Source organism: Columba livia, chromosome 9, assembly GCF_036013475.1.
Source record: "Columba livia isolate bColLiv1 breed racing homer chromosome 9, bColLiv1.pat.W.v2, whole genome shotgun sequence".
NCBI lineage: Eukaryota > Metazoa > Chordata > Aves > Columbiformes > Columbidae > Columba > Columba livia.
The window spans coordinates 20346865-20366339 of NC_088610.1; the positions used below are offsets into that span (position 1 = coordinate 20346865).

At 58.9% G+C, this 19475-nt stretch overlaps 1 protein-coding gene across 2 annotated transcripts in view; it reads right to left on the reverse strand.

Annotated features, from left to right (window-relative positions):
• Positions 1-1093: 1093 nt before the first annotated feature.
• Positions 1094-19475, reverse strand: part of LOC102086098 (diacylglycerol kinase gamma) — a 31497-nt gene continuing 13115 nt past the window's right edge. The window contains exons 6-25 of one of the 2 annotated variants that reach the window (XM_065074223.1): positions 19183-19353; positions 18798-18847; positions 18118-18192; positions 17895-18014; positions 16741-16858; positions 16489-16577; positions 15944-16060; positions 15727-15825; positions 15483-15596; positions 15334-15407; positions 15142-15216; positions 14966-15051; positions 14665-14754; positions 13609-13769; positions 11135-11199; positions 9666-9756; positions 6744-6945; positions 4745-4865; positions 4595-4655; positions 1094-4245 (exon numbers count right to left, since the gene is read on the reverse strand). In XM_065074223.1, coding sequence (XP_064930295.1) covers positions 4147-4245; positions 4595-4655; positions 4745-4865; positions 6744-6945; positions 9666-9756; positions 11135-11199; positions 13609-13769; positions 14665-14754; positions 14966-15051; positions 15142-15216; positions 15334-15407; positions 15483-15596; positions 15727-15825; positions 15944-16060; positions 16489-16577; positions 16741-16858; positions 17895-18014; positions 18118-18192; positions 18798-18847; positions 19183-19353 — 2078 coding nt within the window. In that variant the 3' untranslated portion in view covers positions 1094-4146. The remainder of the gene's footprint in view (positions 4246-4594; positions 4656-4744; positions 4866-6743; positions 6946-9665; positions 9757-11134; positions 11200-13608; positions 13770-14664; positions 14755-14965; positions 15052-15141; positions 15217-15333; positions 15408-15482; positions 15597-15726; positions 15826-15943; positions 16061-16488; positions 16578-16740; positions 16859-17894; positions 18015-18117; positions 18193-18797; positions 18848-19182; positions 19354-19475) is intronic. The other variant, XM_065074224.1, reaches the window with a different exon arrangement.

The following is a 19475-nucleotide window of genomic DNA, read 5'->3' on the forward strand; positions in this document are numbered from 1 at the left end:
GAAGCAGTTTGCACAGGATAAATGGCCTATGTAGAGGTCTTGCTGGGAAAATCTTCCTGCAGAGGGAAAAAACAAGGGGTAATGCTCAGTTAAATGCTGCTCTGCTCAGCTTGGGAAGGAGGGGAGTCCTCTGCTTGGATACTGGGAAGATGGCCGGGGCTTAGGAAAGCTGGGTTGTCCTCAGCATTTTGAAATCCTCTGCCTCTGGCCATGGGCTTGCCAGTGTCCTGGGAGAGCTGCCCAGCATGTCTCTGGGCCTATGGTGGGAATTTCTCTGCTGATGTTGGGGTATTGATGGGCTTCCAGAGTCCCCCAGGGCCACGACTGTCCCCCAAGGCCACCATCATCTGCCAGGGATGATGCTGGTAATGGCAGGTAGCTCATCTCCCATTGTGTCCCAGGTGAAATGGAGGGGAGGCTGCCACAATACACCGCCCACTGGGTGCCTGCACGTTGGCAGGGGGAGCATACAGAGGGCACAGGGTGTCCTTGCATCCCGGGAACACTCCCGGGGGGCTCTGCAAGCACTGGCATCTCACTTCCTCTCTGCATGCAGGCAACCGGGATTAAATCACCGCTGGTAAAATTAGCAGATGACACACGGGCGGGCAGGTGGCAAAACCTGGGCTGAGGAGCAAGGCGGGCTGCTGGGGATGAGCTGGGCCATCACAGAGCTGGGCATAACTGCTGACCCAAGGCGGCCGTGGCCCCAGCACTGGCTGGGGGTTGCTCAGCACCCCTGGGGCCTTGTGCTACCACCCGGCATGGCGACAGGCGACGAGGGCCAAGCACAGCCATGGGATGGGCAGGTGGTGGCTGCAGGGGGACCCTGGAGAGCCAGGGCTGGAGGGGGGATGGTGACCAGCGTCTGCTAAATTTAGAGCCTGCTCAGGAAAAAAAAAAACATTAAAAAAAATATGGCAGTGTCCAAATTTATCTGCTGCCAGGTCCTGTTGAGTGCTGCTCCATTGTGCTGCACCGACAACATCCCTTCAGCCCTGGCGCCCTGAATTGTGCACCCACCGTTGGAGTCCCCAAAGGTGGGGATTGGCTGGGAATTGAGGATCCCTGGTGCACTCCAGGACCAGCCAAGTATTTAATCACCATCTTTATTTGAGGCAAGCCCACAGCAGCCCGGGTGTACACGGCAACACGCGCTACGCTACGGACATTGCCATTTCCATGCAGGCAACCACGGCGACGCACACGGTGGGGAGCGGGGCTGGAGCCGGCACTGGGCTGGGGATCCCCTGGGGATGGGATTCCCCAGCTTTTGGGGGTCCCGCAGCACAGTGCTGGCTCAGCAGGGTGCTTGGGCACCCATACTGGTGCCTGCAGCTGGAGGGAGGTGTTTGGGGGCTCCCGGTCCATCCCGCAGCCTTTAGGGGACCAATGGGCTGAAGCAAGAGACAGCAAGGGGGACGAGGGGTGTCAGAGCCTTGAGTGCCCCTTGGCTGCATGGTGTACTCCTCCGGGGAGCTGGGGACAGCTGGGCCGGTGTCCCAACCCCTGCAGGTCCACTCCTGGGCTGGAGACCTTTGCACCATTGTACTGAGGAGGTCATTAGCTGCCAGGCCCATTGAACTGTGGCTTTGGCACTGCAGGAGCGGGTGGAAGCTGTGTCCCCAGGGGGAGGTGGCAGGGACCATCTCACTGATCATCAGAAGGGAATGTCTCTGTTGGAGCCCACCGCTCTTGGCAGCCTGCTGCTGGTCTGTCATGGTCCCGCTGGCCCAGGCTGGTGGCTCTGCAGGACACGTCTGAGTGCTCCCCCCTGGCCTGGAGCTCCAACGAGTGCTCCTCACCCCGGCACGCTGCCGGACCCATGGCTGTGGGAATGGGCACAGTGCCCAGTTGCTTCCCCCAGCTCCACCACCACCGATGGCAAAGCACAGCAGAGCCCCGTGTGCTGCTCTTTGCTTGGAGCCCAGCAAACCATGACCAGGCCTGTGGGGAAAACTGCTGCTGACTCCACACAGGCACTTTCTCATCAGAGCCCTGGGATAAAACTCCGGGTGGAGGCCGATCAGGCAGGGAAACAGAGTTAAACCTGCTGCTGACCTTGTTCGTTGTCATCCCACAGACCAAGCCCAGCACCTGCCTGCCAGCAAAGCTCGGGAGATGGCTGAAGTTTTTCTTTTGCCCTCCCCAAGCGCAGGAGCTGTGAGGCACAGAACCCGTCTGTGACACCCAGCGGTTATTTGGCTTCACTCCCCTACACTTTCACCTGGCTACTCATTAACAGAGGCCCGGGGTGATGAGGAGGAGGAGGGTGGAGATACATATGGTGGGTGCCCGTGTGCGCAGGTCACAGCTCTGCTGAACTGTGGTGACCTCTGCGCCTTCTGGACGGGTCCTTGAGGGGGCCTGGGGGTCTGGAGCCCGGCTGGGCTCCCCTGGGGACCCGCTGCCTCCTCCCATGTTGCAGAGCCAGCCCACAGCTACAGCTTGGCTGTGGGCACAACAGCACTGTCCCTGCCTGGGGAGGGTGACAAACGACTCACTGTTCACTCTGAAACATAATGACAGCAGCACTCTCTGCACCGCTGGGGTGATGCTATTGAATGGGGACCTACAGCATGAACAGGGACTAGGTTCTGGGTCACTGGGGAGGGCAGGGTGGCTTGTCCCAGATGGGGGTTCCTGCAGCAGGGGCAAAGCAGGGACAAGCAGTGGTTTTCCAGCCTGCAGCAACATCCACGAGGCACACACCGCTCCCAGTGACACAGGGGAGCTGCCTGGGAGCAGGGGCTGATTCGGGAGCTGGACGTGCCCCCACGCAGGGCCACGGCAGGAGGCAGTGGGCGCCTGCAGAAGCAACCAGCGGCCCTTTCCATGGGCCCCCAGGAGCGCCGTGGAGCAAGAACACATCCAGCCCCACTGCCTCCTCCAGGCAGGCGGCCATTTACTGGTCCCCGTCTCATCCCAGGGTGAAGCTGCGTCCCGTGGTCTGTTCCCATACGGCTGGTTGGGGACGCATGGGTGAGGCCACCAAACTTGCCGTTGCATCCTGGGCAGGCTCCAGCAGTCGGCTGGGCGAGGAGAAGAGGAGCAGCCAGGCGGCAGTGCCGGCAGCAGCGTCTGCGAAGCTCCTGGGCTTTGGGGTGGGCTGGGGGGAGACATGGCTGTCAGCTCCCCCCGCTCCCCGCAGCCATCTGGGGGCATCAGAGGCAGTGTCAGTCGTTGCGAGGAAAGCATCGGGCTGCTGGAGCACAGGAGGAGCCGGGTAAAAAGGTGAGGGGGACACTTCCAAGTGAAAAGAGCTTCTGGATGTCTGTCCCCAGGGTCCCCAGCCCCTGGCACAGTCTGGCAGGCTTTAGGAGAAAGGAAAGTCCACATGGATGGAGGCGCCGTGGGTGCAGGCGGGAGGACAACCAGCAGAGAATGGAGGTGGCGTTTGTGTCCAACCCAAGTTCAAAAAAAGAAGGTGACCCCCAAAGTCCCCCCAAAGTTTGCTAAATAAATACATAAATATGAATAAGAAGCCCGGAGCCGGGGCACAGGGGCGTCCCAGGGTCGGCAGCTCCCTGCTAAAATCTCTTTTTTATCTGTTTCCACATCAAAACACAGTCTCCTCCTGTCCACCCCACGCTTGTCCTTGTGGCCGAAGCACCACATGTCCCCAGCCCGTCCCACACCTCATGGCTCCCCCGAGCGGCAGTGTCTTTGCATCTGGTTCAAACCCACGGGAAGGCACGGCGGAGAGCACCTCCTCTGTGCTAAGAAAATAAATCACTTCTCCAAGGTGCAAGGGGGTGGTGGACACAAAGCCAGTGCAACAAAACATCAAGTGTCCTTCAAGAGGTTTAAAAATAAATAAGTGAAGCTTGGCATTTTCTCAGGAGCACGTTTGTTTGCAGCATTGCCGAGGCGGGGGGGGGGATTATTTAAATAAAGGGGAAAAAAAAACAGTAGTCCTAGCTCTGCTCCAGCAAATGGTTCCCTGTGTGTCAGCCTGCCTTCGCCCAACGCTTCCATCCCAGCTGGAGAAGATGCTTGCGGTGGTTGGGAAGGAGCCTCTAAGACCTTCCCAGGACAAATCATCCCTGCCTGGCTCAGGGGGTGTTTTTTCTCCCCACTGAGGGATTTGGGGACCCTCTGCAAAGGGACAGGATGCTGGGTGCCTCTGGGCTCCTTGCACGCTGCTTAATCTCGAGTTCGGTTTCTCCTCTTCAGGAAAAAGAAGCTGCTCTTCTGTGGGGGGCCCAGCAGCATTGGCACTTGGCTTTTATGTGTAATTCTGACCTAAAAAGCAGTGAAAACCCCAGCTCAGCAAGGAGCTGCTGAGCTCTGAGCCCTTCCAGGCATTCCCCAGCCTGGAAGCAAGCCGAGCAAGCGGAGAGCAGCTGAGCCCTGGGCGAGGAGCTGCCTCCCCACAGACCGGGGTGCTAAATGCTGTGCTGCATGGGAGGAACAGCCCCGCAAGCCCATCCAGGCGGCGCTGGGACAGGCAGAGGATTCCTGCTCTGGGCAAGCTGCCTGCCAGCTGCTGGGGGACCCCACTGCCCCCACCACCCGACAAAATATGAGCGTGTCCCTGTCCCCAGGGCCCTGCCCACCCCGCTGCAGGGCTGTACCCTCCCTGGGGACTCACGGTGCAGGCCGGCTGCATCCAGGGCTCCCCGTCCACCTGCATGGGCAGCAGCTTGGATGTCCTGCAAGGCACAAAGAGAGGGAGCGCAAGGTGACACGGACACCGGCTGTGGCCATCGGTCGGGCACTCACCCAGGACAGGGACAAATACCTGATGGTGACGGATGAACACTGCGCCAGTCTCTTCCCAGCGCTCTTCAGCCCCGTGTAGATCTGCCCCATCTCCATCGCGCCCTCCAGACCCACCACCTCCAGGAGTTGGTCACTGAGGTCTGCAAGAGAATCATAGAATCATAATTTTGGTTGGAAAAGCCCCTCAAGCCCATTGAGTCCAACTGTTTCCCCACCCCTGGCACTGCCCCATGTCCCTGAGAACCTCATGTCCGTCTGTCCAACCCTCCAGGGATGGTGACTCCAGAACTGCCCTGGGCAGCCTGTTCCAATGCCCCACAGCCCTTTGGGGAAGAAATTGTTCCCCACATCCAACCTCAACCTCCCCTGGCGCAACTTGAGGCCGTTTCCTCTGCTCCTGGCGCTCGTTACTTGGGAGAACAGACCAACACCCTCCATGCTACAGCCTCCTTTCAAGTAGTTGCAGAGAGCGAGGTCTCCCCTCAGACTCCTTTACTCCAGGCAAGAGAAAGGGATCTGAATTGTTTCCCCCATCCCCAGGGATGCTGTGCCTTCCACCAGCATCCAAAACGTCAGGGCCAGCGCACTGGGGCCGCTGGGTGCCCTGCAGGGCAGCCGGGCTGCTGGCACCATGGGGACATGTCCTGTTGTCCCCAGTGCTCGGACACTGCCCAATGCCACTGTTCGAAATTCCTGAAGCAAAAATACTCCTGGTCCAAAACTGCCCGGTGCTACGTGTCTGCAGAGTGGCAGCTCAGATCCTCACCAGCCCTTTATCCACTTGTTTGCAGTGTCGCATGAAACGGTGGCAGAACCTCTTCCCTGTGGCACTTGGGAGCTGGGATGCACAGGGGAAACCCTCCCCGGGAGGGATCTCCTCAAATCCCAGGACATCACCCCTTTTGCCAGCTCCTCCTGCTCTTCTGGGACACCTGCAAAGGCTCCTGGTGCCAGCACAACTCACTCCATCTCTCACTCCTTTCGGGATACTCTTTCACCCTGGTGGAAACCCCCACCAGAGAAGCACCCCACCCATGCACAAGTGGAGATGTGCCCAGGGGACAGACCCTACGGCCTCTTGCCACCTTTAGAACTGGCTTTTCCTCTGCCCTGCTCCCTGCTGGTTTCACCTGGGGAGGGACAGCTGGTGACAACCTGGCATGGCTGGTGGCAACACGGCTGTTTCCCACCACAGCCCTAGGCTGCAGGAGGTGGAAAATACAGGCACTTGGGCCTATTTTACTACCCGTTTTCCAATGCCTTGCTCTCTGTTGGGGAACCCCACCAGCACCTTGGGGTGTTGGTGCCCTGTCTGTGCCTGAGCCACGAAGATGCTGAAGGGAGTGGAGCATCTCCCATGTGAGGAAAGGCTGAGGGAGCTGGGGCTCTGGAGCTGGACAAGAGGAGACTGAGGGGTGACTCATTCCTGGGGATCAATATGGAAAGGGGGAGTGTCAGGAGGATGGAGCCAGGCTCTTCTGGGTGACAACCAGTGACAGGACAAGGGGCAATGGGTGCAAACTGGAACACAGGAGGTTCCGCTTGAATATGAGAAGAAACTTGTTCCTGGTGAGGGTGGCAGAGCCTGGCCCAGGCTGCCCAGGGAGGTTGTGGAGTCTCCTTCTGTGCAGACATTCCAACCCGCCTGGACACCTTCCTGTGTAACCTCATCTGGGTGTTCCTGCTCCATGGGGGGATTGCACTGGATGAGCTTTCCAGGTCCCTTCCAACCTCTGACATTCTGGGATTCTGTGGGGACAGCACTGGTGGCCGCAGCAGCAGGTGTGAGGTGATGGCTGGAGCACAGCGCAGGTGTCTTGCTGTTCCCGACCCCCCTGCCAGGCTGGCAGTGCTGTGGGGAGTGGGGGAGAATGCTCCCAAATGCCATTGGTGACAGCTCTGCAGCTTTGTTTCCAGCTCCTCCTCTGTGGCAGCCAGCCCCACTGGCACCATACAGGCACCCCCCGAGCTGTCACCTCCCCATGCGAACCCCGCTGCCTCCCCCAAACCCTGCTCACCCTGCACGCAGAACTTGAGCTCCTTGGCGTCGGTGACCACCGTGGCGGGCAGCTTCTCCGGTGCTTTCTTGCCCAGGCGGTTGTAACCGCGCTGTTTCTTGGTCTCGCCCCAGAGGTTGGAACCACCGTACATGCTGGGGATGTTGAGGACGGCGATGCCCTCCAGGGACGCATTGCTCAGGTCGAGCAGGGTCCCGTCGCACTGCCAGGCACATGGGCAGTGTCAGACAATGGGCAGAGACAGCTGGTGCCCGGTGCAGGGTGCCCAGCACAGTGTGCCCATCACCATTTCCCCAGCGCCGTGGTGTCCCCAGTCTCCTCTGCCCACCGAAAGAGCCCCCAGCACGCTTGGTCCCCAGAGCAAACCTGCCCCAGGGTGGCACAGGCACCCAAGGGCTGGGCGTGCGAACAAACACCCACCCCTCCTGACTTTGCTTTTCTAGGGCTGCCAACCAGCACCTCCGCTTTCTCTTCCAACCAAGATGATTCTATGATTCTGTTCCTTGTGCTGCTTTCCCCACTGTCACAATATGGGTTTTACTACATATCTGAGACGGCAGTTTTGAAAAACAAATTTCCTATGAGAGCACATAAAACCTCACCAGGCTCAGTGATGTGACCCTAAAGAGGATGCAATCCCACCTCGGCCCCAGTGCAACCTCCAGCCACGTTCCCCCAGCACATGCTTCCCCACCTCCCCTTGTTCAAATTGACTTCAAAAACTCCAGAAGTTTGTCTGCCCACAACCTAACTCGAAACAGTTTGTCTTCAACTACAATTTGGAAATGAGGCTGGAAGGAAATGACAGGAAAGTTGTCAGAGGAAAAAATGCCAGTTTTGGGAGGGAAAACCACAAGCCAGCACACAGGACTGGTATCCTGGGCTTTGCTGCTGTAGAGCGGGACGGTTCCTGCTGAAAATTCCCTGTAAAAGGAACATCTCTTGTCTGCGGCTTTCCCACAGGACTGGAAGCAGCAGCCATGGAAATGCATTTCTTAACTTGAGGTCTTCTCCCTCTCATGCTGCCCAGACAAGGCTGGATCCTGCTTCTAGATACCTCTTAAACCCATTCAAACCCAAAACGCATTGGAATGGGTTTTCTCTAGAGCATTTGGACATTCCTTTCCACACCTGCTCTCTATCTGCCACGCTACATTTCGGCAAATACCAGCACATTTTTTTCCTTGCATTTCAGGGATGTGATGGCATTTCTGCCCTCTTTTGCTTTGCCAAGAGAAACGCAAATGTGCCGATGAACCCCCAGCACTGCTTTGATTTCAGTTGCTTTCCTCTAGCAAAGAGGGAAGGTCTTGAGCTTATTTTTAATGCCCTGAGCATTAAATGAGGAAAATGTCTCTTATGTTCAGATCTGCTCTGCCTCCCCTGATGCCCCAAGATTGTATTTTCAGCCTTCTGTTGACAGCAAAAGGCAAGAGTCTTCTTGTTTGTGAGTGAAGAGCTGCCTCTCCAAGGCTTGTGAAGGATGTAAATCCCTTATTTCTCAATAGATTTTAAAGATATATGTAGGAGGAGAAAAAACCCTAACAGTCTGAGCAGTGGGTACCAAGTGAGAGGGCTCTGATTCCTTTGTGGGATGGACCACACATCCCATGCCCGGCCAAGCTGAGCATCGCCCCCGACCGCAGGCATCATTCCTGCCCACTGCATCTCCCCTGCCTCCTGCATCTCCCCTGCCCGCTGCATCTCCCTACCCTCTGCATCTCCCCTACCCGCTGCATCTCCCCTGCCTCCTGCATCTCCCCTGCCCGCTGCATCTCCCCTGCCCACTGCATCTCCCCTGCCTCCTGCATCTCCCCTGCCTCCTGCATCTCCCCTGCCCGCTGCATCTCCCCTGCCCGCTGCATCTCCCCTGCCCGCTGCATCTCCCCTGCCAGCCTGCAAGGCAGCGGGTACCGAGCCGGTCGCAGTGGGACGGGAGTGCGGTGGCTGCCTGGGCTGCAGGATTTCAGGGGATGCTGCAGGAGCTGGTTTGTGCCTGGGGGCACAGGGGGCAGGCAGGACCACGGTTGCCCACGCACACTGGTGCAGGGACTGATTTCTCCCCCTCCTCGCTGAGCGAGCCAGCAAGCCACAATGGGCTCTTTGAGCAGGGGCAGCTGACAGCGCGCTGGCAGCACTGCTGGAAGTTAGAAATTTGCAGCTGGGGGAAAAAAAGCAAATTCATTTCCAGGAGCTGGAGGGGAACGAGTGCCAATTTCCAAAACAAACCTGCCATTTCTCTGCAAGGCTGACAGTTGCCTGGGAGCCGGAGGGAGGACAGGCTGGCGCTTTCAACTTCAAATACTGCGGGATTAACGCTTTCCTGCCAGCGCGGCAACACGCACCCACCTCTGGCAGCATCCAGCCCCGCAGACACGGACTTTGCCCGCGCTCTCCGCCTGCTGCCCTGTGCCCACCGCCTGCTCCGACTCACATCGGCCCTTTGCAACAAGTGCTGGGTTTTTCCCCTCACCCTCCAGCCTCAGTTGTCAAAGGCTCCTTTATCAAGTGATAAGGAGAGGTGGAAGTTTACAGCGAAGCCCCAAACCCCCCAGCACCAGCGGAGAAATGACAGTGCTCTTAGCAACCATGGGCCCTCCTCCCCACTCTAATTAAAGGCTGTTTCCATGTCATCCAAGGAGGACTGGGAGCAGCCACAGAGTTTACACAGAGAATATTCCAGGCACACTCTCGAATACAGCTGGAAAGGGGGGGGAATACAGGGCTATTATTCTGCATGCAGCTGGCTGGCTTTGCAGCAAGAGCAGGTCCTGCCAGCCACCGCTTCCTGCGCCCGCCGCGAGGGGTCAACGCTGCCCTGGCACCCTCTGCCCGAACAGCCCTGTCTGTCACCCACGGGTGACATCTCCCGAAAACCCTTTGTGCTGAGACTGGAGCCAGGGACCATGCTGGGAAACCCACCTCCACCTCCACGTAGTCATGGAGCTTCTTGCAGGTGGCCGCAAAGGTCTCCGATGTCCCAAATTCGAAGTACCACAGTTTGTTCTTCATCCTGGGGCACAGAGCTGCAATTAGCATCCCACTCGGGATTACACAGAGTCCCAGAATGTCAGGGGCTGGAAGAGATCTGGAAAGCTCATCCAGTGCAATCCCCCCATGGAGCAGAAACACCCAGATGAGGTTACACAGGAAGGTGTCCAGGCGGGTTGGAATGTCTGCACAGAAGGAGACTCCACAGCCTCCCTGGGCAGCCTGGTCCAGGCTCTGCCACCCTCACTCCGAACAAGTTGCTTCTCATATGCAAGCAGAACCTCCTGTGTTCCAGTTTGCACCCATTGCCCCTTGTCCTATCACTGGCTGTCACCCAGAGGAGCCTGGCTCCATCCTCCTGACACTCCCCCTTTCCGTATTGATCCCCAGGAATGAGTCACCCCTCAGTCTCCTCTTGTCCAGCTCCATAGCCCCAGCTCCCTCAGCCTTTCCTCACACGGGAGATGCTCCACTCCCTTCAGCATCTTGGTGGCTGCGCTGGACTCTCTCCAGCAGTTCCCTGTCCTGCTGGAACTGAGGGGGCACAACTGGACACGATATTCCAGATTGCAATGGTGACACGAGTTGTTGATGGAGACATGAGCCATTAAGTGCGGGGCCCACTGGTGTCACAGCTTTGGGACGGGGGTGGCTCGGGTGGCTCTGACATCCGCGATGGGAAGGATGCGGCATGGCAGGTTCCTCAGCACAGAATTGGGTGCAAAGCTGTCACCTCTCAATGGGGCTGCCAGGAATGGGGGACCCCAGGGAGGGGTTGTCACCTCAGCACCCTGCCTCGCGTCCTCCCGGTAGCCAGGCTGGTGACCGCTGCTCATGCCTTGCACCCACCGCTGTGCTGCCCTTCCAGGGGCAGCTGCCAGCTGAGGGAAGATGAGTTTCCAGAGCTGTACTGGACACTTGGGTCCATTTGGGGTTTTTCTAGGGGGTTTTTCTGAACATGGGGACAAGAGGTCGCAAGCCACGGCTCCTGCTGCTGTTACACCATTTCCACATGCTCTGAGCACAGCAGGAGCAAGCTGCGACCTGCTGCCTGCCCTGCCATCACTGCCCTGCCCGCTCCTGCCCGTCCTGGAATTCTGTGTTGATTATAAAGCATGAATGAACATAATTGGGTGCGTGGCCAAGTACGAGCAGCCTGCCATGCTGCCTGGGGCCTGAAGGGGCACCCAGAGCCCTTCTGTGCCCGGCCCCTGCCGCCGGCCATGCCCTGCGTGTCCCCTGCCTGTCCCCTAAGGTTGGCTGAACACCAGGCCACCTCCTTGGGGCTGTCCTGCGGGGAGAGGGACAGGATCCGGCACGTCCCCTTGGCGCAGTGCATGGTGGCAGCAGGACATCCCCCCCTGCACACAGCTTTTGGGGTGACCACAAGCAGCCCTCACCTGCTGTTGAATTTCTCGGGGTGCTTTTCTCGCATGACGTGGAAGCGGTGGGCGATGGAGGCGTCCTGCAAGGAGAGGGAGAGTGGAGAGGTCAGTGACGCAGCAGGGACATAGAAACCCCCTCTCTGTGCCCCAAGGACATGTGCCAGGGTATGGGGGCTCAGCTCTTGGCCCTCACTGCCAGCCCCTGGGGGTCAGGGGCACAGCACAGAGACCACGTCGAGGTGACGGAGCCACCCTCAGCCAGGCTGCTTACAAAGCGCTGAATGGGCTCGTTAAGTGAGACGTAATTAGTGCACTTGGCTGTCTTCCCTCATCACAGGGGCTCTGTGGAGGTGATGCTGGGAGAAGGAGGAAGGGCCACAGCTGGGCTCTGAGGACATCCTCCACCCCGACAGCTCCCTGGCAGGGGGGCAGCTCTCCTGAGCCTCATCACAACCCCTGCCATGCGGGGTGGAGGGTTGTTTGAGCCCGACTGGGAAGCTGTCACCAAATGCCGCCTGAGGTGACACCCCCTGGCATTAGCACGAGCTGATGTGAAACTAGAAGCATGCCATGGTGGGACCGCAGGCCTCAGCCGTGGGTGCGCAATCCCAACCACAGACCCAGGCTGGGCAGAGGATGGGTTGAGAGCAGCCCTGAGGAGAAGGACTTGGGAGTGTTGGTTGATGAGAAGCTCAATGCGAACTGGCAACATGCACTCACACCCCAGAAATCACCCGTGTCCTGGGCTGCGTCACCAGCAGTGTGGCCAGCGGGCCGGGGCAGGGGGATTCTGGTGAGACCCCACCTGCAGTGCTGCCCCCAGCTCTGGAGCCCTCAAAGAGGGACATGGACCTGTTGGAACAAGTCCAGAGGAGGCCATGAAGATGATCTGAGGGCTGATGCACCTTTGCTATGAGGACAGGTGGAGAGAGTTGGGGTGTTCAGCTGAAGAAGAGAAGCTCCGGGGAGACCTTATTGCGGCCTTTCCGGACTTAAAAGAGGCCAGTAAGAAAGATGGGGACAGACTTTTCAGCAGGGCCTGTTGTGATTGGACAAGGGGTGATGGTTTTAAACTAAAGGAGAGAGATTCAGGCTGGACATGAGGAAGGAATTGTTGGCCCTGAGGGTGGTGAGAGCCTGGCCCAGGCTGGCCAGAGAGGTGGTGGATGAACCATCCCTGGAGACATCCCAGGCCAGGCTGGATGGGGCTCTGAGCAACCTGAGCTGGTGAAGATGTCCCTGCTCATGGCAGGGGGGGCATTGGGTGGTCTTTAAGGTCCCTTCCAACCCAAACCATTCTATTGTTCTGTTCTATGACTCTATGCTGCAAGCCCACAGGTAGAGAAGTGCTTTCCACTTCGCCATACCCCCAAAGCCCTGCTGCTGCCAGGATCGACCCTCGGTGCTGGGGAAAGCCCCTATGGCACAGGGCTGACATCCTCCCAGGCTCCCTAACTTCCCTGCATTAGGAAAACCTGGGGGAAGGCAGGTCCAAGCACCAAAGACAGGCTTTGCCAATGGCTGCCATCTCAGCAAAGGCTTTGGACAGCGTGTCCAGCAGATCTCAACCCGTCCCTGGGACCTCCCTCATCCCTGTTTAAGGTTCTCACATAGCTGCTTTTGCAACGTTCCCAGCTGGGAAGAGAGAGAGTCCTTGCCTGTTTATGCATTTAAGTGCTGCCATTACAAATGACAATAAAACCAGAGAGACAATGCCAGGAGATGGAGGGAGGTTGAGAATATGAGCAAGTAAGAGTGAGGAGGGAGAGTCCCTGGACTGGGAGATTCAAGCTGAAATGTCGATTTTCACTAAACATTTAGAAAGTCTTTCATCATCTCTAAGAAACGTCACAAGGAACCAGCCCCTGCTCCTGGGAACTAACTCGGGGCTGGCTCGGCAGAGGGCTAAAGCTGACTCTAGGAGGAGATGCGGGAAGCAGTAGGGGCTGGCACCCCTGGAGCGCACCCGCTGGGCTGGATTGCTGCAGCAGCTTCACGGCAGCCGAGGCACTTCCCAGTGGCTGAGTGGAAATGTCCCCAGGAATCCCCTGCTGCGGGTGGGCTGGGGCTGCGGCTGCGCTGCAGACCCTGGACACAGCTCCCACGCTCTGCTGGCTTCCCAGCTCTTCCCACTACGGCTCCGGTGGATACAGCATGCTCTGGGTACCACTTACTAAATGACCTCAAGTTGCGCCAAGGGAGGCTGAGGTTGGATCTGGGGAACAACTTCTTCCTCAAAGGGCTGTGGGGCATTGGAACAGGCTGCCCAGGGCAGTGCTGGAGTCACCATCCCTGGAGGGTTGGACAGACGGACATGAGGTTCTCAGGACATGGGGCAGTGCCAGGGGTGAGGGAACATTTTGACTCTGTGAGTTTCAGGTCTCCTCCAACCAAAATGATTCTGCAGTTCTAAGACTCTACTAGCCCTGCACTGTGCGTGCTGTGCTCTAGGCTGTCCCCAGGACCCGTCCCTGCCCCGCAGCACTCACCACCCCAATGGAGAAGTAGTTGTTGATGATGGTGGATGGGACAGGGTCTCCGTTGGCCTCTCTGTCACTGGGAACAACATCTATCTGCCAGCGGTCCAGCATCACCTCCGTGCTGTGCTCGATGTCTTTCAGGACCTTCATCAGGTTGCCTCCTTCATAGCCTGTAGGGAAAAGCAGGCGAGCGTCTGAGAAGGATGATGGAGGAGGAAGAGAAGCACAGCCATGTGACGTGGCGATGGAGGCAGTTGGGCGCTGAGCAGCTGGCGCAGCCCAGGGTCACCGGTGAGATGCCTGGCTTGTCCTTGCAGCGGTGGCAGAGATTTCAGCTAATGGCACAGCTCTCCCAGGTGTAACAGGTTGTTGGGCAGGACCTGGCTGATGGAGGTTTAGAAAGCAGCGGCTGCTTTTTCGGAATCATAGAATAGTTTGGGTTGGAAGAGACCTTAAAGATCATCCAGTGCCCCCCCCTGCCATGAGCAGGGACATCTTCACCAGCTCAGGTTGCTCCGAGCCCCGTCCAGCCTGGCCTGGGATGTCTCCAGGGATGGTTCATCCACCACCTCTCTGCCCAACCTGGGCCAGGCTCTCACCACCCTCAGGGCCAACAATTCCTTCCTCATGTCCGGCCTGAATCTCCCCTCCTTTAATTTAAAACCATCATCCCTTGTCCTAGCTCAACAGGCCCTGCTAAGAAGTCTGTCCCCATCTTTCTTATGGGCCCCTTTTAAGTATGGAAAGGCCACACTAAGGTCTCCCTGGAGCTTCTCTTCTCCAGCTGAACACCCCAGCTCTCTCAGCCTGTCCTCCCAGCAGAGCTGTTCCAGCCTCGGGTCATTCCTGTGGCTCCTCTGGCCCCTCTCCAACTGGTCCATGTATGTCCTGTGCTGAGGACCCAGAGCTGGAAGGGGGTAGAGGCCCCATCAGGAGGCACCAGAGCTGAGATGTAGCCCCATCCCTCGTCCTGGGATCCCTCCCTCCCCCGGGACAGCACCCACCCAGCTGCACCTGCTGGTCCCCACGGGCTGGCTACCCCAGGCGATGCCCGCCTGGCCTCACCTCCTCCCCAGCGCAGGCACCGGGCCAGGTCGTTGCCTGTTCCCAGGGGCAGGACAGCCACCGGCGGGTGCTTCACCAAGTTGGCCTTGTCTGTAATGCAATGGGAAAGAGAGGTTTGGGGCTGCAAGGGCTCATTGCCCGCTTCCCTCCATGTCCCCCTTCGGCTGGCACCCCAGGTGGGAGGACCCTGACAGTGATGTTGTTGACCCTGCTCTCACTGGGGAATATTGGAACCCCATCGCTGACTGCCGAGGACGCGGGTGCACGATGCTCTGTGGAAGCGTGGCCACCCCTCCCTCACCTATGCAGTCCAGGATCCAGCCCACCGTGCCATCCCCTCCGCAGGCCAGGATGCGGAAATCCGGAGTGTCCCGAAAGAAGCTCAGCCTGGAGAAAGCCAGGAGAGACAAGGTGTGATGCGGGGGAGAGCAGGGGCCGGCGGGAGGGGGCAGAGGATCAGCCGCAGCATCTCCATACCCCGGCGCGGGCCCGCCGCGGTCCAGGTTGTACACTTGGCGTGGGTTGAGCAGGTAGTGAAATTTCCGAAGGACTCTGGGGAGCGAGAAGAGTGAGGGATGATGCTGCAGGGGTGAGTCCCTCCCAGGAGAGGTGCTGGGGCAGCCCCAACCTTCTGGGGACAATGCTCCCCCAGGGCAGGACCCCACCTACCGCTCCCCTTGCCGTCCTCCGCTCTTGGGGTTCACAAGCACCAGGAGAGGATGCGTCCCGGGCCGAGGGCTGATCTGGAGGCAGAAAGCACAGATGCAAATGCCTGGCTGCTGCAGGGCTGGGCACAGCAGCCCGGCATGGGACCCTACCTGCAGACCTTGCCCATCCACAGTGGTGGAGTTGAACTTGAAGGCCTGGTTGTCCTCGGGGCTGGTGCTGGCAGGGGAGTCACTCTCTGATCTCCGGCAGTGGGACTGCCTGTCCTTTGGGGAACAGAGGTGTGGATGCACCTGCTGCCCCGAGCCGGTGGCACCGGCAGCGGGAGGAGGCAGGTTGGCTGCAGTGATGCCCTGCCTGGCCCTGGCTGCCCGCCAGCAGGAATGGGACACTTACCAGGACAATGGGACAGATGTAGGAAGGTAGCAAGATGTGGTCCCGCAGTGGGCCCCCGTCGCACTCTGGCTTCACGTGGGAGGCACATTTGTTGTGGAGCTGGAGTGGGCAGGAGGACAGGATGTCAGGCAGGGGACACCAGGCTATTTGTCAGCCCCGCTCCCTCGGGGCTGGTTGCGCGGGGCGCACCCCGCTCCCCCCATGCCTGGGTACTCACGGTGACTTGGCACCAGACACAGTGCAGGCCAGTGATGCCCTGGTAGCACTTGATGCTTTTGTGGCACCTGTCACATTTGACAGGGGAATTGCCCTCGATCCAGGTGTGCTGCATCACCTGCAAGGCACGGAGCAGGGCACTGCGGGCGCACCCACTGACCCGCAGGCATCTCCTCTCCTCTAAGGGCTTCTACCGTGATTTTGGAGGGTGGCCTGTCATGCAGGGATGCTGACTGATCCAAATCGGCCCCTCCCACAGCCGCCTGCCCTCCCTGCAGCACATCGGGGACACCCTTGTCCCCCTTGCCTGGAGCTGTGGCAAACCTCAGGGCTAGGGCTCCGGTGGGTCCCTGGGGATGGGGACAGGCACTGTCCTGCCAGGATCTGGATGCTGGGAACGCCTGCGAGCTGCTGCTCAGGACACAAGGGGCAAATCCCAAGGGAAAAAAACGAGGGGGAGCCGTGCACGAGGTGGAAGGGGCAGCTGCTGCCAGCAGTGCTGCCTCCGGGGGTGCTCCATAGGAAACATGATGACTGCCTACTCACACTCATGTTTCTCTTGGATTTCACGTAGGTGCTGATGCAGGAGGCGATTTCTTTGGACACGCACCTCTCATGGACAGTGTACTTGCAGACTGGCAGGAGAGAAGCAAGTGGTGAGCATCACCCCCTTGGCACAGGTGTTGCCCCCTCCCCACTCACTCCAGGCACCGACGGCAACCAGTCCTCACTCCCCGGGGCTTCTGGGAAGGGTTGGGAGCTGGGGCTGTGAGGGTCTGGCAAGGGTCCGTGACTCACAGGAGCAGCAGAGGCCCTGCTTGCGCACCCCGAGCAGCATGGTGCGGCAGAAGTTGCAGTAGGCAGGTTTCTTGAAGTGCTTCAGCCTCCAGGCGTGTTGCCCATCATCCTTCACGTTCTGCAGGGCAGGAGAGGGGGGTCACTTCTCCACCAGGGCTCCCAGCCCGCTCAGCTTGCCACTTTTTTCACCTTTTCAGCCCGTAAAAGTCCCCAGCGTGGCTGTAGGAGTTGGCTCCCAGCAGGACCACAGGCTCACCCTGCTCGCCGGTGTCCCCCAAGCACCCTGCCACCACGGCCCTCGCTCCCCAGACACGCCCAGCTCCTGGCACCCAGCTCTGGCTCCCCACAGCTCCTCGGCACGGCTCGGATGTGGGGACGCTCTGCTGGTGTTTGACGAGAAGGAGGTGACTCCACAGATGGGGCCAACCGTCACCACGCAGTGACCACAGCAAGTCTCTTGCATCTGGGTCCAGGCATGAGTGCTTTGCTGAGGCCACGGAAAATTCCCTGTTTTCTTCAATCTTCCTGCCAGAACCTCAGCCCCCCCACACCCCTCTGTGAGGAGCAAACACCAGGATGGGCACCAGGGAGCAAAAACCCACATTTTTCCCTGCGGACTATCAGCTGATGGCCAGGGATGCACCTCAAATGAAATAAAGCCCAAAAGGATGAAAAAAAAATAGCACAGGCAAACAAGGTGGGGTCCCAACCCTCTCCACTTCTGCTCTTTGAAGCTCTTCCCAGGAGAGGAGCTGGCATTTTAGATGCTCATCATATTTTTGGATTAAATATTTATTGAACCAGAGTGTGCTACAATCCCAAGAAGTGAGCGCAGTCTGCCTGGGCACGGTCACTGGCAATGACCACAGTTCAAATGGGGCTTGTGGAGATTTGGGGGGGAAGGCTGGTCAGCAGAGGTGGGGGGAATGTCTGCAGGGGCCAGGGAGCTTGGGGCTGGTGTCGAGTGGGTGCACAGCCCATTGCTGGGGGTAGGGTGCCCTCCCATGGTCCCTGGGTGCCCTCCCATGTTCCCTGCACGCCCTCCATCACCATCCTCCACTGCTGCCCTCCCCTCCCGCCAGCCCCAGGCATTCTCCCGGGAGCAGGCAGCGCGGCTGGATGAGACCAAACCAGGTCCCCACACGGGCACTCACCGTCTCCATCCCCAGTAGCACCAGCAAGGGGATGGTGGTCATGCCACCCCGGATCCACTCCTCCAGCGTCACGGTCCCATCGTGGTCATAGTCGATCTCCTCCATCATCGCCTTCAAGATCTGGAGGAGGGAGGAGCCGCAATGACATGGTGATGCCGCCCAGGAACATCTCTCCATCCAAGAGCCGCCGTGACCCCCCGGCTGCCCCAGCCCCGGCACTCACAGGTTTTAGCTCAGTGGAGTCCCACTCCAGGTACTCGGCCACATGCACCATCTGGTTGATGATCCGATCCAGCTCCTGAGCACAGAAAGACAACAGCCCCGTGCACTCAGGGACAGCTTTGGGTGCCAACGGCGCATCCACCCTCACACACCCCAACCAGGGATGTCTCAGCTCTGTGTCTCCACACACCCAAGGCTGCCCCAGACCCACTCCCACACGGGAGGACAGGACACCCCACTTGTCGGTGGGTGCTACGTGCTGTTTTATCCTCTGAAAATTTGCCAGAAAATCAGCGTTGTGTTTTCCCTAGGAAAAAAAACACTCTGATAAAACCGGTTTTGGTTTGCAACGGGTTGCAAGGGGGATATACCCAAAGGACAAAGAGAAAACACCCCGGGGGGGTGGGGAGATGCTGTGCATGACTTTTCCTTTTCTGAAACAGCGTGATCTGATGTAGAGCTACAACGACTGGTGGGTGGACTTTCTGGAGCTGCTGTGGGATGCTGCAGGGCTCACTGATTCCACAGCTCCACAGTCTCAGCAAATGCTGCTGCCTTCCTCCTCCCTCCCCACGTCCCGTTTAGCCCGCAGCACCTCCCTGAGGGCACGGGCATCCTGACAGGACCCTGCATGTCTCTGCAGGCCACCCCCTCGGCGTTCTCTTCCCAGCAAAGACTTACTGAACTGTCCAGGAGGCCATTTCCATCAGTATCGTAGAGGCGAAACATAACTGGAGGGAGAAGAGAAGGCAGCTGTGGGTCAGAGATCAGCACCGGGGCTGCTGGGGCTGCCGGGGGGGCAGGAGCAGCGTTGTGCCCACTCAGCCCCGCAAGACATGACCTGAACGAAGCCCCAGCCCCTCTGGGACACAGGTTCTGGCAGGCAGGAGCAGAGGGACAATGCTGAGGACTTTCCCAAATGGTTTTAACCTTTCAACATTAAAAAGTGAGCAGGAGAGTCCAGCCCCACACCCCTCCTCGGATAAACCCCTACGCAATGCCTGAGGCCACTGGTACCCCCTCCACACAACTGACCAGCAGCCCATGGCCCCAGGGTCCCACTCACACTCCAGCTTGTCCTCGGCACGTCCCCTCTCCAGCAGGGACAGGTAGCAGACGATGTCCTTCAGATGGACCACCTGGGCCAGGGGGGTGGGGGGCGGTGGTGGAGCAGCTTTCAGGGAGCTGTGGTTCTTCCGCAGGCTGAAGGGCAACCGTTTCTCCACTATCTTTGTGCCTGCGGGTGGGGAGAGGGATGCCAGCCATGCACAGGGAGGGCAAGAGTCGTCCCCAGCCAGGACACAGGGCTGGCAGTGTGTGAGCTCGAGGACAGGGACTCATTCAGTGCGGGGCAGGCAA